We start from the raw sequence: 14,667 nt of genomic DNA on the forward strand, positions 1-14,667 counted from the left end.
AGTAGGATCATAAATAAGCAACCAAAGGACGTTAGACCCCGAATGATTAACAAGATTTTTTTTTTATACAACAAAATAATTTTTCTCTAGTAGTAACTGTTCTTCTTTACCCAATATCGTCGGGATTAATTTTATGTTGGTATTATGTACATTATAATCAACAATTTTATATCACACAATTTGTACACCTAACTAAATTGGGTAATCTTCCATCATTTCTACGGGACCTCATTTTCGTGCTTTGTAAAATCAAATTGCGGATGATGCTTCTAGAAAGCAATGTATCGAATACCATTCAAATGTTTTTACAAAGTACAAACGGTATGAAATTCTCAGTTAGTCTTGTGCATATCAGTATTACATTCCTGACACTTCTCTGTCACGAAACACGATTGCACTCGATATTATTGGGAATGCTACTATATCATATCTCGCTTCTAGTTAGACTGTTTCGATTACATTAAATATGTACAGTTTTTGTTCTCTTTTCGCCTTAATTAAAATTTAAAAACTAAATACACGCATACACTTACGCATACAATCACACATTATAACACGTACTTTTAGCTTATACGACGTGATATTTGAAAATAGATGTGATTAATTCCTTTTACTACATTAGCAGTTCAAAGAAATATTCAGATAAAAATTGTGCATGTGAAATGCAAAAAATAGGAAAGTAAAATACAGAAAAATGAATAATACAATAAAAAAAAAAGCAAAAAATTCTGTAATCGCATTACATCACGTCGTACAAGCTGCACAAATATGATATACAATGCAACAATACTTAATTTTAAGTAGTGCTAAACATGAATTCATTCTCACACTCCCACACATACATATTTCAAATACATTACATGTGCTATTTACATAATTGAGCAGAGTCCCGATAACTCTTGCCCTCTTTCCACAGGAGGTAAATTTGAAAGTTTTCTACCTTGCAAAGCAGGTTTGATAGAAGCAGGCACCAAAGGTTCTATTATTTCTTCAATAGGTGTTTCAACTATAGGTTTTTCTTTTTCCTTTGAATCCTCTGGCTCTTTACTGATACACAATGGTTTCGTAATATTGATCTTAATCCGAGATGGAGCCGCTGGCATCGCCGCAGGCGTAGAATCCAATTCTACATTCCCGTCAATAGAACTCTTCACAGCTGCGTATGTTGTATCAACCGTAGCAGGTTCAGTTATTATACTTTCTTCAGGATCTATATGTAAAATTGTTTCACAAATTTTTAAAAAATTTATTATATTAAAATATATATATATATATATATATATATATATATATCAATTCGCTTAAATCGATGTTAAAAAGTCATAAATATTAAAACATGATATTATATATAAAGCATACAATACGTACCTGGTTCCTGCTCAATAGGTTCTTCTTTAATTTCTACACTAGTAAAATCAAAATGTTCTTCTAATTGTTCTTCAGGTTCGTCAATTGGTTCTTCTTTAATTTTAATATTTTCAAAAGATTTATCCACATTTTCTGTTTCTGGTATTTCTGTTTCGACTGTATCTTCTTTTTCTATACTTTCCACATCAACATCCTCCTTATTACTATATTCTAATTCTTGTTCTTCCATTTTTACATTTTGTTCAATATCTGCATTATCTTCAATTATAGTTTCATCCTCTTTAACTTCCATTTCAGTAGATTCTTCCGGTACCTTATCTTCTATTATTTCATCCGACGGTTCTACTGTTTCGAATTCAGTATTTAATGCTTCCATACTTAATTCATCAGTCTTATTTTCTTCTGCGAACGTTTCATCTGAGCTCTCCTTTTTTTCATCCTCCATTTCCTCTATTGTTTCTTCAAGCGCAGATTTTTCCAAAGCTCTCTAATGGCGTAAAGAAAGCAATATATTAATAAATTAATATACAATATATGCAACAGAATAAAATATATAATGATACAAATATACAATGGTAAGAACTATAAACGTGCAACAAAATTTTATGTAAATGAACATTTCTTATTACCTTACTTTCTAACATACATATGTGAACTAGAAATTATTTTAAATTAATCATCCAAATTATTTAGGTCATAAGATAATGTATGTATTCAATAAAATTTGAATCTTACTAAATAATAAATGCAATCATAACTTTCATTCTTATTTATGTACAAAATTTTAAAAATCAATTCATGACAAAAAGAAATTATATGTTATATACATTTCTATAAAAGGAATCTATAAAATTAAAAAGTTAAATAAAATAAAATATATATTGCAGAATTTACATTACATCTTTCATTGCCTAATTACTTCCACTATATCTATAAGTGCGGAAACTTTCTGCAAGTGCAATATAAAAATATGGATTATTAAGAAGCACATACCACGAGACTCTTTTCCTATTTTTTGTAAGAATGCAGCAAATGAAGAATTCATTAATAAATTTATATCGATATCATATTCCGATTGATTGATCGGAAATATGATAAAATGTTAACAAAAAATATAGGAAAATATAAAAAGATAAAACCAACCTTGTAATCATCAAGACACAATGGATGATAATTCTTTCCTTCAAAGTTAATTGCAGGTCTTAGATGCCACTCCTCCTTTTCTTCATTATAAAATTGTTCAAATGCATCATGACATACTTGACATCTAGAATCCTCGTCAGTTCCAGTGGGAACACTAGGCTGTGAGGCTTCTTGAGGAGAATCCTCGGCCGTGATACCTTCCGTATCAGCCGTCTGTTTTTCCGTTTCAAACCAACTTTGTACTAAACAATGTAAATAAGATATTAGGTCTCCCATTACAAAATAGATTATAAATAATAAAAATAAAAAATTTTTACCTCTATCTTCTAAATCTTCAATTTCTTCAAACTGTATCCAATCACTAACATCATAATACCAAGGTCGTGAATGAGCCTTCCTTGCAGAATCTCTTTCTCGTCTGTTTTGCCTAAAGTGCCAATCTAAATGATGACTATACCGAGTTGCTAATTCTGGTGCAAATCTGGCACCACAAGAACTACACTGCATGCCACTGTACAATGCTGCTGCAATAGCCGGTTGCTTACTAAAATAAAGAATATTTCCAATTCAAAATACATTAATGCAAAATACAATAACTAATTTAAAATAGTGTTTTATTACAATTATACTTACACTTTAAGTGTTTCTGGTTTATCAAATGAAACAGGAATAATTTCTGGTTCCTTCTTTTCTTCCTCTTCTTGTTTCTTTTGTTCAGAAAGATTTGATACAATACCAGTCTCTACTAATCTCTGAAACAGTTCATTCATATTCAGTGGTAATGATAATGGTGGAGCAGTTGTAGGTGGATTTTCAGCTGGTTCAGCTTGATAAGATAATCCAGACGATGGTGCCATTGCAGATGGTAAAGCTGAAGATAACACATCTAATTGCAAATCTGAAACAAAGCAAATTTTCGCTACAAGTCTAATGCAATATTACACAGAAGAATATACTATATTTTGGTCCACATACTATTTTACATATTACATGATGTGTTGTTAAAAATATAATATTTACCCGGTTTAGGAGTAGATCTAAGATCCGAACCATCTTGTGACGTTGATTCATGTTCAACAGCAGAGAACTGCGTTGGTGTAGAAGCTGCATCCACTTTCGGCTTTTGTGTCAACAGAGGCGGGGTAGGTGGTGCTTCGATAGGTTCTTCACCTTTCATACCTGCTATCTTAACATATCCTGGTCGGACACCTCTAGGCAGTACCGAAAATCTTATAAAATGCTTTTTATCCCTAACAATAATTGGTTTAGGTAGTCCACCGAATTCCACTTTAAATGGCCGTCCATTTAAAAGAACTGTTTGTAAAGAGTCTATAAATTCAAGCGTATGAGGTTTCCCTTCAATTTCAAATCTGTAAATATTTAAATTTGTAAGTATTGTTTTATACATGTTTAGTCTAAAGTTTGTAATAATATGAACAACTTACATTTGAGGTTTTGCATCTAAAAATACAGGAACCATATTTCGGGCATTGATAATAAGATTAATTTTGGCAACTACTAAGTCCGTTCTCTTTACAGAACCAATCTTAACAAGGGGTGGAGGTCCTTCCAATTTCACGTTAACCTTTTTACCACCAAGATCTACTGTTATTGGCATACCACCGAAATAACACTCATACCACCTATCATCAATATATAACTCTCTCGTTGGCGCACCTAATTTAATTCTGAAAATATAAACAGATCAATAATATCTTACACTATATATAAATCCGTTAGTCGAATACACGACATTAGGATACATACCTATGAACTTCACCTTCATAAATAAATTCTTTGTAATTATCATTAAATGCACAGGTTATAGTGATCTTATCATCAATTAAAATCCGCCGTATACCATCTTGAAATCCGATTTCTCTTGGATCATCCCAATTCATAAAAACTACTCCAGTTTGACCATAGTACCTGATTTCACGTGGTATATGCTGTATGTCTATATCTATAGATTTCATAGTATCTCTTGCAATTTCATCTAATAATTTTGAATCTGGTGGCGGTAATTCACGACTATGAGGATTTGGATTCTTTATCATCGTTGTAGTATAATTTTGATCACCATCTTCGATATCATACTTCGAAGACGAACTTGGCGATACGTTTCTTGAAGCATTCAATGATGACATATTTGTATTTGAAATAAGACTTGTCATTGGTCCATTATTTATCATCATTCCAGGTCCGTTCATTCCCGGTAATGATATAGGCGGATTAGGCATACCCATTGGCCCAATTGGACCATTAGGTAATAAATTTGACATGAGCGGACCATTAGGTCCCATAGGTCCTATCATTCCAGGTCCTAATCGTGGGTTTGGACCAATAGAGTGATTAAAGCCACCGTGATATTGATAGTCGGGTCGCATTGGTCCGAAGTGTCTTGGATTTTGCCATGGACCAACTGGCCTAAAATCTGAATTAAAATGTCCTTGCGGTCCACCATAAGGAGGTCCCGGTGGATGAGCCCATGGTCCTGGTTGTTGCCATGGTTGATTCTGCCATCTAGGGCCGTTTGGATTTCTTGCAATAGGATGATCTTTGTTTCTCATCATTTCCTTATCACCAGAAGGACTAAATGTAGTTGTACGCTCACCGGGGCCCGCCATATCCAAATTTACACCCTTTTCCCATACTATAGAACCTACTTCTTTTTCCTTTCGTTGTGCAGCTCTTAATTTCCGATCTTCACTCATATGTAAAACTTCTTGAATAAGAGTATTGTATTGAGTTTTAGTAATAGATCCTTGATTCAATTGTTCGGCAGCTTGTTTCATTATAATTTCTATATTTCTATCTTCATTCTTTTCAGGTTTATCATTTTCTCGACCTCTTCGACCTGATCTGTTATCTTGATCTTCATTCGATAATGTTCTTCTTCTTTCTTTAGGATCATCCGGAAGTTTGTTGTAAAGCCTCAGTCTACCCAATCTATCTCTGTTACGATCTCTAGCATCACGCTTATCATCAGTATTATTAGCTTGCTTTTCTCTGTCATTCTTTGATGGTGTCTTTAATTTTGCCCACCCATCTTTGCCATCTTCACCAGATATTACAGGTGGGGGCGGTGTAGGTGGTCGTCCAGCTTTAGGATGAGTTAATGTTCGCAGATCAACATCTTCATTTCCAAATAATCTATAAAATTAGAAGAGTTACGTTAACTGTGCTATATATTTTGTATAGCAAAGAAAGAAAGAAATAAAAATACATACGCATCAAACTTTTCAGCTTTTGTTTTCTTTGCTAATGTAGATTCCATGTGTTCTGCAGTTTGTCTTTTGTTAGTATTAACTGCTGGTGGTAATACACGCAAATCTAAGTCCTCTTCTGAAAAAGATTTCGAAGCAAAGTGAAATAACTCATATATTATACAATAATTATATGCGTATTTAATTTTACCAACATATAGGATCATTGCATCCTCTTTTGCATGCTAGTTTTATATCTTGAGAAACAAAAAATGTTTGTTCGAAACAGAGAAATATATTATTCATGAATAAAATATATTTTAATGTTTCGCCTTTGAAGATTTAAAGTAATATTACAGCTGAAATTGTTCTGACGCAAATCTTTAGAGCTAGGGACATCGTTGTAACCACATATCATGAAAAATTAACTCACCATTAAATAATGCAAAGTATATGATGCACATGTTTGTTTATAAATAATTTATATTTATGTTGAAAAACGTAAAATATTAACTTACTCTTTTCTAATACAGAAGCGGCTGCACCTGGAAGAGGTAGTGTTGCTCTCAAATCTTCATCTTTGCTGGATGATTCCAAAGTTGGTTCCGCAGCAGTTTGAACGTTTCCAGCATTTGCTGGAGAGCGCTCGGGACTAAGACTGCCATCCTTATTACGTCTTACGTAATTTCTTTGTCTAGCATTCGGTCTAATTTCTTTAAATGTAGGTGGGTGAGGAGGAGAGACTATCAATGAACCAGATTGCTCCTCCTCAGTAACACCACTAGAATTGCTTAGACTTAAATTGGATTTTGCATCATTACGCCTAGGAATTCTATATGGAGGACTTGGACTGCGTTTTCTCGATTTTGTGTTCTTTTTCCGATTTTTAGAGTTTTGGAAGGATTGGGGAGAGGTACGCGAGGATGGTGAACTGTCTCCACTATCTTTTTCACGAGATTTGGACCTAACAGGACTGGCATCTCTGTCGACTTTCGGTATTTTACACGGAGATGTTTGAGGTTGTTTAGATCGCGATTTGTTACCTAGTTTTCTATGCGAGGATTTTGAGGAAGCAGATTTTTCGATTGCCGAAGATGAAGAAATTCGAGAATTCGAACTCTTCGAGTCTTTCGACTTGGAATCGTTATTTCCACCTCCCCTATTACTCGCAGATAAAGAACTATTGCTACCCATAGATAGACTTTGAGAACCTTTGGAATTATTACTGTTTAGGTTACCACTACTATTACTAGACAATCGAGGGTCTTTCTTTTGACTTGTTCGATGCGACACAGCATCTTTATTTGCGTTACCACTGAAATTTTTATTGTTATTATTATTGTTGAGGTTCGTATTAGCATTATTGTTATTACTAGCGTTTAATGTCGCAGTATCGGAGCCGGCAAGATTTGTCGGAGACTTGTTGATAGTGCTAGTCACAGCCTGTTTCGAAAGTAACTGCTGTTTTAATTGATCTGAAAGTACAGTGTTTGTATGTGCCGCTAACTGCGCTTGGCCTTCACCCCGCGAATCCTTCTGAGTTGGTGTACTTATTCGCTGACGAGGATCCACGCTTGAAACTGGTACATCTTGAGCCGAGGTAGTTTTTAGTCTTGGATCACGAGATACCGGTTTAGCTGATGCTACTGCTATACTACTAGCTGGTGCAATTCGTGGGCCATTGTTCGTTCCTGCATTTTTCAGAAGCGAAGCGGCTGCTGCTGGAAACTTCAAAGAGAAAAAGTACTATTAAAAAATAATACATAACGCAATAATTTTGCTTCATAGCATTTTGTGACACAATGATGAAAATGTATAATTTAAATAACTACCTGTTTTGCTACTTGCTTTGATGCTTGACTTGGCACAGTGGTTGCAACAGGTTTCCCTTGCGTGACAGTATCTGTGCTTGGCGTAATATGTGTTGTAACTGCAACCTATTCAAAGAAAAAATAATAAAGTTTAGTTAAAATTAAAAATGCAGTTAAAAAAAAAGATTATTTTGCAACTCACCAGTTCAGCTTTTAAATTTCCAGCTTGCTTATCGAGTTGCCGCTGTTGTTGTTCTAAATTAGCTTTAGCTTGAAGTAATTCTAATTCAATCTTTTTTTTCTGTAGTTCTATCAGTTCTCGCTGTTTCTTTAATAATTGCTCTCGCATTGCTGCTTCCGTTGGCGTCACAGGATCACCTGGTGGAAGCTTAACAGGTGCTACGATTGGTTGCGAGACAATAGATGTTGCTGATTGTTGGGGCTAGAAATAAAATTGTATGAATTACATTTCAAGTATGAAAATATATTATCTAATCACATATTCGTTATATATACATATATTTCAAACAAATAAGATTATTAAACTAACCATTGAAAAAAAACGAGGATTAACATGGATAGATCCAGAAGAAACACTAGTAGGAGAGGCAGTGATTGGCCAGGCAGGATCAATACTTTGCACTCGTACATCCAAAGAAAATAATTTCTTTGCTGGAAAAACATCATTCCATGTTTGCCTCAATTTCCACATGCTGGCTCTTGTATTCTCATCCACCTAATTATTTATACAAATAATACTGAGTTTTATGTTCATCCTGTCTTTAGAAAATTTTAAGCTTTATGCTTTACAATATATAGAGATAGTGTAGATACACAAAGTACAATGACCTGGTATTGACTAAATAATTATCTTATATCTCTATAGAATGTAAGTCTTACAATTGCAATACATTTGCTTTTTTCTTTTTTTTCTTTTTTTTTCCCCTTTCAAATATAAATATAGTATAATATCAAGCAAACTAATTTAAAATAAAACAAAACTATACATATTTTGAACAAAAAAAAAAAGAGAAAAAAAAGAAAAATAGGAATAATTAATATATATTTTTAGATAATATGCATTTTTCAAATAGTAGTTAGTAAACATACCTTTTCAAACACTCCACAAAAAGTATTTACAATATTTTGAGTGAAGAGATTTAAATATGCTCCATTAACGTTCTTCACAATTGAATCAATCAAGTAAAGGACAGGTAATTTGATATCACTTCTCACCTATTACGACATAATATAATATATAAGTATTTAAATTTATATCAATAAATTTAAGCTATAATTTCATACCATAATGTATACACAAAGATGACATAAATACAATTGAAAAACAAAGAAGAAAAGGTGATTATACAAATAATTACATTGTATTGTACAACTTATTATAGTTCATTTATCTTTATTTGTCTTATTTACTTTTGATATATTTTAAATAAGCAAAGGTATGAAATACAGCTTTGTTAGTTTTAGCACTTATAATATATAATTCATAAGTATTTAAAAAAATGGAACATGTAAATTTCCAAAACTTCAATCTCTTATAGACAGTAAAAGAATAATATTAAATAAGCATGTAACAAGGTAAACATAATATATTTTATAATGTACAAAACAACTTATGTACTATTTGAACTAATATATTACAATAGATAAATAACCTTTTGTAGATGATTCTCAACAGCTTGTACAATTGCTGGTGCATGTTCTATGTTATCTTCAGCCAACATAGTAAGCATATTAATTAATGGTTTACTGTTAATCGTCAAATCAGACAACGATGAGATATACTCATCCGCTATTTCCTTAGACTTTGTTGATGTCATGATGATGTGTTGCCAGTGGATAAATGCAACAAATCTTCGTCAAATTGACAGTGATAATTATACTGTGAAATACAAAGAAACGGGTATTAGGAACAATAACATATTTTTTAATATATGAAGGCAATAACATAAACACATAACTCTTATTGATCTTTTATTAAAATAATATATTTAGTGACAAGAATTTATTAATTCTTTATTATGTAACTTTAATAATTGGTTTAAAATATTCTTAATGTGCAATGTCATATAAAAGTCTCTTAACTTTAAAATATTTTATAAAAAGAACTAAATATAAAAACTACAAAATTATAGAAACATTAATATATCCATACATTGAATATTTACAAATTTACACGTGCGCATGCTACAACTTTAGCAAGTAACAACAAATTGTTAACATTATAATTCAATGGACAGTTAAATAATTATTGTTTGTTAGATATTTGTGAGATTACAATAAAATTGGATATTGGATATATGAGATTACAATAAAAATTTTAATATACAAAAAAATATGGAATATTCTAATCAAAATTATTTGTTATATAAATAAGAATATAGTGCACAACAAAATCTTTGTTTGCTATTAGTTCTTGACTTTTTATGGTTAGACCACTCCACTTTTACTGAATTGCGATATATATATATAAAACAGAAAAATTGGACATGTATACAATGCCTTAAAATTTAGCTTATACTAAACAAATTAATGTAATCAATCTTAAAGCATTAACCTGAACAAGAATTAATACGTTATAATCTCTATTTATGTAATATTATCTGAAATCTTTTTACAAAAGATTGATAGGCGTCATACACACATATCGATTTTTTCACTGTTTTAACAATTATGCACTTTCCAAAAATTTTTTTTAACACTACTACTGCAATATCCATGCACGTTCTAGAAGATCAGCACAAATACCTAAGTGTACACGAATAACTAACACGCATCTGGATTTCTTTAACGCCTGACTCGAGCAAGCTTGAACGACATTAATACTATAACTTCACGTTCTATAATGAGTTTTACCGAGAACACTATAAGCGACATTGGTTAACATTTACCTTTTTAAAGCATTTCGAAAAAACAGAAATATCCCGAAGCACGATTATTTTGACTTTTCGCGATAATCACGCGGACACTACTGCTACGCCAAACGGGATATCCACGTAAAATGGCTACCATTCCTTTGTACCTTCTAACGGGATTACAAATGTATAACGCTCATCGTGATTGGATAAATTTCTTACTCTGTCGGTTGAATTTCCGTAAAGAACCAATCACATATTCCGTTACAAAATACAACCAGTTTGCTTAGTATACTAGAAATTCACAATTTTCCGCACGTGTCGCTAGTGTGCAAAATGGAAGCATATAGATGCATTTTCATTGGGACGATTTTTATGAGTAATTTATATTGAGACAAAACGACAAAATGAAATTACGAAGTCTATTGAAATTTATTTAATGAATTATTAGAAATATCTTAAATGTTTTCAAGAATTTAACTGTTAATTATTTAATTGCAATAAATAAGTAAAATAATTTTTTTTAATCCGTAAATATATTATCTATAAAATTATTACCTATGATATTGCAAATAGCTATTATTAATTATTATTTTTAAGTTTACAATTATTTAAATATTACCTATACAATTGTAACATACAAAAAACGAAATGGAGTGAAATTATTTAAGAATAAAATAAGAAACGATAGGGAATTTTGAAGTTTATACATATATGTATGTACAATAGGCAACTTCGAAATTGTATTATTTCTAAATCATGATAACGTCATAATTGAATGGCGGGGACGAGAGAAAACGTCATTTTGACAGAATGGCAGAAAGTCTGGAAAGTTAGTCACGATTTTTGTTAAGTACTTGTTTCTGTGTTTATTTTATAAAAATGGAACATCGTGTATTCAGTAAATCGTAAAAATAGAGAATACCGAATAGTGTCACGAACAGTTTTTATTAGAGTTAATGGAAAAAAGTGAATTTCATTAAAAAGAAGTACATTATAAAATTTCGGTCCATCGTTACAGTGAACGCTTGCGGAAATTGTACGTGTCGTGCTTGCAGATGCTTCGTTAGTTTTGCATAAGGTTCCTGACCGTAATACGGTGCGAATGTGATGGAGGATTACAAATTTCTCTTTAAAGTTGTGCTCGTAGGAAATGCGGGTGTCGGCAAGACTTGCCTCGTGCGCAGATTTACCCAGGTATATATGTATACACATTTATATAATTAATTAAATCATATTAGTTATTAACAAAAGCATAAGAAAATTTGTTATAATAAATAAATTTGATTAACTTACATACTTTCTATGTAAGCTGTTCCATCTGTTTTTGTGATATGATAATGCCTTATATGGATTGTCCAGTTAGAAAATAATACACTAAATATGCATTCTTATTAATTAATATATACATTTGTCTTATAGGGATTATTTCCCCCAGGTCAGGGTGCAACAATAGGTGTTGATTTTATGATTAAGACTGTAGAAGTAGAAAATGAGAAAGTTAAGGTATGCATGTGATGTAATGCATTATGATTCATCCAATATATACAGATATATTTTTTCAGAATAATTTTGTGCTATGCATACTTAATATTGTTCTTTTTTTAGCTTCAAATCTGGGATACTGCTGGTCAAGAAAGGTTTCGTTCAATAACACAAAGTTATTATAGGTCAGCTCATGCTTTGATTTTGGTTTATGATATTTCCTGTCAACCTACATTTGATTGTTTACCAGATTGGTTAAGAGAAATTGAAGAATATGCAAGTAATAAAGTTCTTAGGATATTAGTAGGTAAGTAATGTATGTTATTTTTCATAAAATTTCTCCGTTTAAGGCTATATTCTGAAGAAAATAGAGTTTGAACATATTTAGTTATAGTATACATTTAGTACACATTTAGGTCTAGTATACATATATGATGAATTTTCAAACTTATTTTTCTCTGAAACAAAGCATCTTTAAAAAAGTTTTGTTCTACATTTCTGACTTATTTTCACATATAGAATAACTTCTTGTCAATTATTTAGTCTTGTCTAGACCAGAATTACCTATATTTAAGTAATCATAATAAGTATGATATATTGACAAATTTTCAATCTCGACTTTCTCGTAATCTAAACAGAAAATTAAAAAGCTTTATTCTATATTTTCATCCATAAGGAATCATATTGTGTCTATTTTTACATATTATTCAGCCAGAGTCTGTATATTAAATATATTTAATTATTTCTTTAGGTAATAAAATTGATCGAGAAGATAGAGAAATACCAACACATGTAGGAGAAGATTTTGCACAAAGACATGGAATGTATTTTTTAGAAACTTCTGCTAAGGAAGCAGAGAATGTAGAACGACTATTCATGGAAATAGCAGCTGAACTTATGGAGGTAATAAGATGACGAAACACTTTCATAAATAATTTTTATTTGAAGATTAACTGTAATCAAATTGATATATTATTGTAGCAAGCACGCAGTAAAGAACTACCTAGATATGAAACAAATGCAACTTCTATAAATGGAAAAACGACATCAATTGGTGATACAAGTAACTGTGGTTGTAGTCGACTTTCTTAACTAGCTTTTATATCTATTATTAAGTCATTCAGAAAATGCATAATTTCAGTTGCTAAATATGTACGTAGAACACTATCATATAATTTTTATAGAGTACAGGGATTGAATGCAATATTAGTCAATCTTCTGCCACTAAATAAAAAGAATTCTAATATTAGAACATCTTTGATATTATATGTTAGCATCTAGTGTTATATCATGAAGATTATATTGACAATTTTGTTGCAAAAAATATATAATATTTAAGATTAAAATGAAGTTTAAGTATGTTGACAAATATTTGTTCTCATATGTGTTCTTATAGATATTAACTAAAGTCTTTTTGTTATAATTTTATGATTGCATTATTTGAATAATAAATAAGTTGGACGCCTGTTTTTTGACATTTAATGTTGTGCCCATAAATGGAAGTTTATTATATGTTCTATAATATTCTTATTATGTCAGAAAGTACAAATAAGTATTTCATATTTGGTGACTGAATATGAAGTCATTACAAATATAAGATTTCTACTAAAAAATGTAAGCCTAACATCGTCCAAGATTTTTCCACATCCGCAGTATACACAAAAATGTTTGCTACTTTAAAAGTCAAGTGAAACTTAAAATGAAAGCAAAGTTCCGTATATGTACGATTTATTATAAATAGTAAGAATTATTATGAATAATTTTTTACTTGATTATTGCTTATTATAATAATTGACTAAGATTATGTTAGCAGCATTTACACAGCCAAAGTTTTGTTGTATCTTTTAAGATTTTATTTATAATTCTTAAATGACAGATAATGCTTGTTCCGTCTATGCATTGTTCGACGTTGTATTTTATAGATTTTTATTACTATTTATGTTTATAAATAAGACATTTGTTGTTCGTACTATTATATCAATAACACAATTTTTTAGCACATCACTCTAGTCTTTATACCTTTTTATATTTTAAATACAAAAAATGAATAATAACTTATACCATCTCATGTTTTTTGTGATTACATTATTACACAAAGGGTCACCTCCACTTTTTACAAGTTTTCATTAAGAAAATTAAATATATGTACATTGTGTATTTATTTTCTATATTTCACACAATTTAAAAGTTGAATACTTATAAAATAAAATCATGTATGGATATTTTTCACAAACATATTTGAAATTGTTTATCTGTATTTGTATTGACAGCTGTACATCATATAGTTTGTATTAATATTAGATTACAATGCGTAGGGAAATAAAACATTTCATGTAATTTTTCATTAATATAAAAAGTTTTATTTAGTGTATTTAACTTATTTCAAATATATAACGACATTGTATATTGTATTACTTAAAGTTGTTGTGATTTTTATACAATTATGTTGTTTTAACAGCATAAAGTTTGTAAGTAGATTTTCAAATTACTGTCTACTCGCAACCACTGTGCAATAATATTTATAGTTTTAAATTATATAAAACATGCATAAAAGTTTATAATAAAATTATACTGACAAAAACATATCAGTTTGTGTACAGATAAAAGATAATTATAAGAAGCCTGATTTTTAATTTGATTAAACAAAACTCGATAAGAAGATATCTAACAAAAATATTAAATCTGTGTATTGTTTAAAACGTAGTCTAAAATATAGAGATAATATATATTGTATGTTATACAAACCGATCAGTAATAGACTTAAAAGGTACTATAATAAAT

The 14,667-nt window shown here is 30.5% G+C and overlaps 2 protein-coding genes across 4 annotated transcripts; one reads left to right on the forward strand and one right to left on the reverse strand.

Annotated features, from left to right (window-relative positions):
- Positions 1-33: 33 nt before the first annotated feature.
- Positions 34-10,570, reverse strand: LOC132908241 (uncharacterized). 3 transcript variants are annotated; one of them, XM_060962036.1, is made up of 17 exons: positions 10,438-10,570; positions 9,202-9,428; positions 8,639-8,764; positions 8,079-8,264; positions 7,731-7,970; positions 7,550-7,654; positions 6,236-7,445; positions 5,742-5,856; positions 4,279-5,664; positions 3,957-4,199; positions 3,532-3,881; positions 3,145-3,409; positions 2,829-3,055; positions 2,512-2,753; positions 2,362-2,376; positions 1,369-1,855; positions 34-1,210 (listed from the first exon to the last, which is right to left on the reverse strand). In XM_060962036.1, exons 2-17 carry the CDS (start codon positions 9,364-9,366, stop codon positions 870-872), a joined length of 5,703 nt encoding a protein of 1,900 aa, XP_060818019.1. In that variant the 5' UTR covers positions 9,367-9,428; positions 10,438-10,570; the 3' UTR covers positions 34-869. The 3 variants fall into 3 exon arrangements, with proteins under 3 accessions (XP_060818019.1, XP_060818020.1, XP_060818021.1); XM_060962037.1 differs by lacking the exon at positions 10,438-10,570 and adding an exon at positions 10,295-10,431; XM_060962038.1 differs by lacking the exon at positions 2,362-2,376.
- A 586-nt stretch (positions 10,571-11,156) lies between these two features.
- On the forward strand, positions 11,157-13,954 carry LOC132907713 (ras-related protein Rab-30-like). Its single transcript, XM_060961070.1, has 5 exons — positions 11,157-11,598; positions 11,824-11,907; positions 12,010-12,193; positions 12,638-12,789; positions 12,868-13,954. Exons 1-5 carry the CDS (start codon positions 11,512-11,514, stop codon positions 12,976-12,978), a joined length of 618 nt encoding a protein of 205 aa, XP_060817053.1. The 5' UTR covers positions 11,157-11,511; the 3' UTR covers positions 12,979-13,954.
- Positions 13,955-14,667: the final 713 nt, after the last annotated feature.

This window comes from Bombus pascuorum, chromosome 6, assembly GCF_905332965.1.
Source record: "Bombus pascuorum chromosome 6, iyBomPasc1.1, whole genome shotgun sequence".
NCBI classification, from domain to species: domain Eukaryota; kingdom Metazoa; phylum Arthropoda; class Insecta; order Hymenoptera; family Apidae; genus Bombus; species Bombus pascuorum.

Coding starts and splice junctions, on each gene's coding strand:
- LOC132908241 (XM_060962036.1), bottom strand. CDS start 9,366: ATGACATCAACAAAGTCTAAGGAAATAGCGGATGAGTATATCTCATCG. Junction 7,971..8,078: donor ATCCTCGTTTTTTTTCAATG/GTTAGTTTAATA, acceptor TTTTATTTCTAG/CCCCAACAATCAGCAACATC. Junction 3,056..3,144: donor AAACCAGAAACACTTAAAGT/GTAAGTATAATT, acceptor TCTTTATTTTAG/TAAGCAACCGGCTATTGCAG.
- LOC132907713 (XM_060961070.1), top strand. CDS start 11,512: ATGGAGGATTACAAATTTCTCTTTAAAGTTGTGCTCGTAGGAAATGCG. Junction 11,599..11,823: donor TCGTGCGCAGATTTACCCAG/GTATATATGTAT, acceptor TTTGTCTTATAG/GGATTATTTCCCCCAGGTCA. Junction 12,194..12,637: donor AGTTCTTAGGATATTAGTAG/GTAAGTAATGTA, acceptor TTATTTCTTTAG/GTAATAAAATTGATCGAGAA.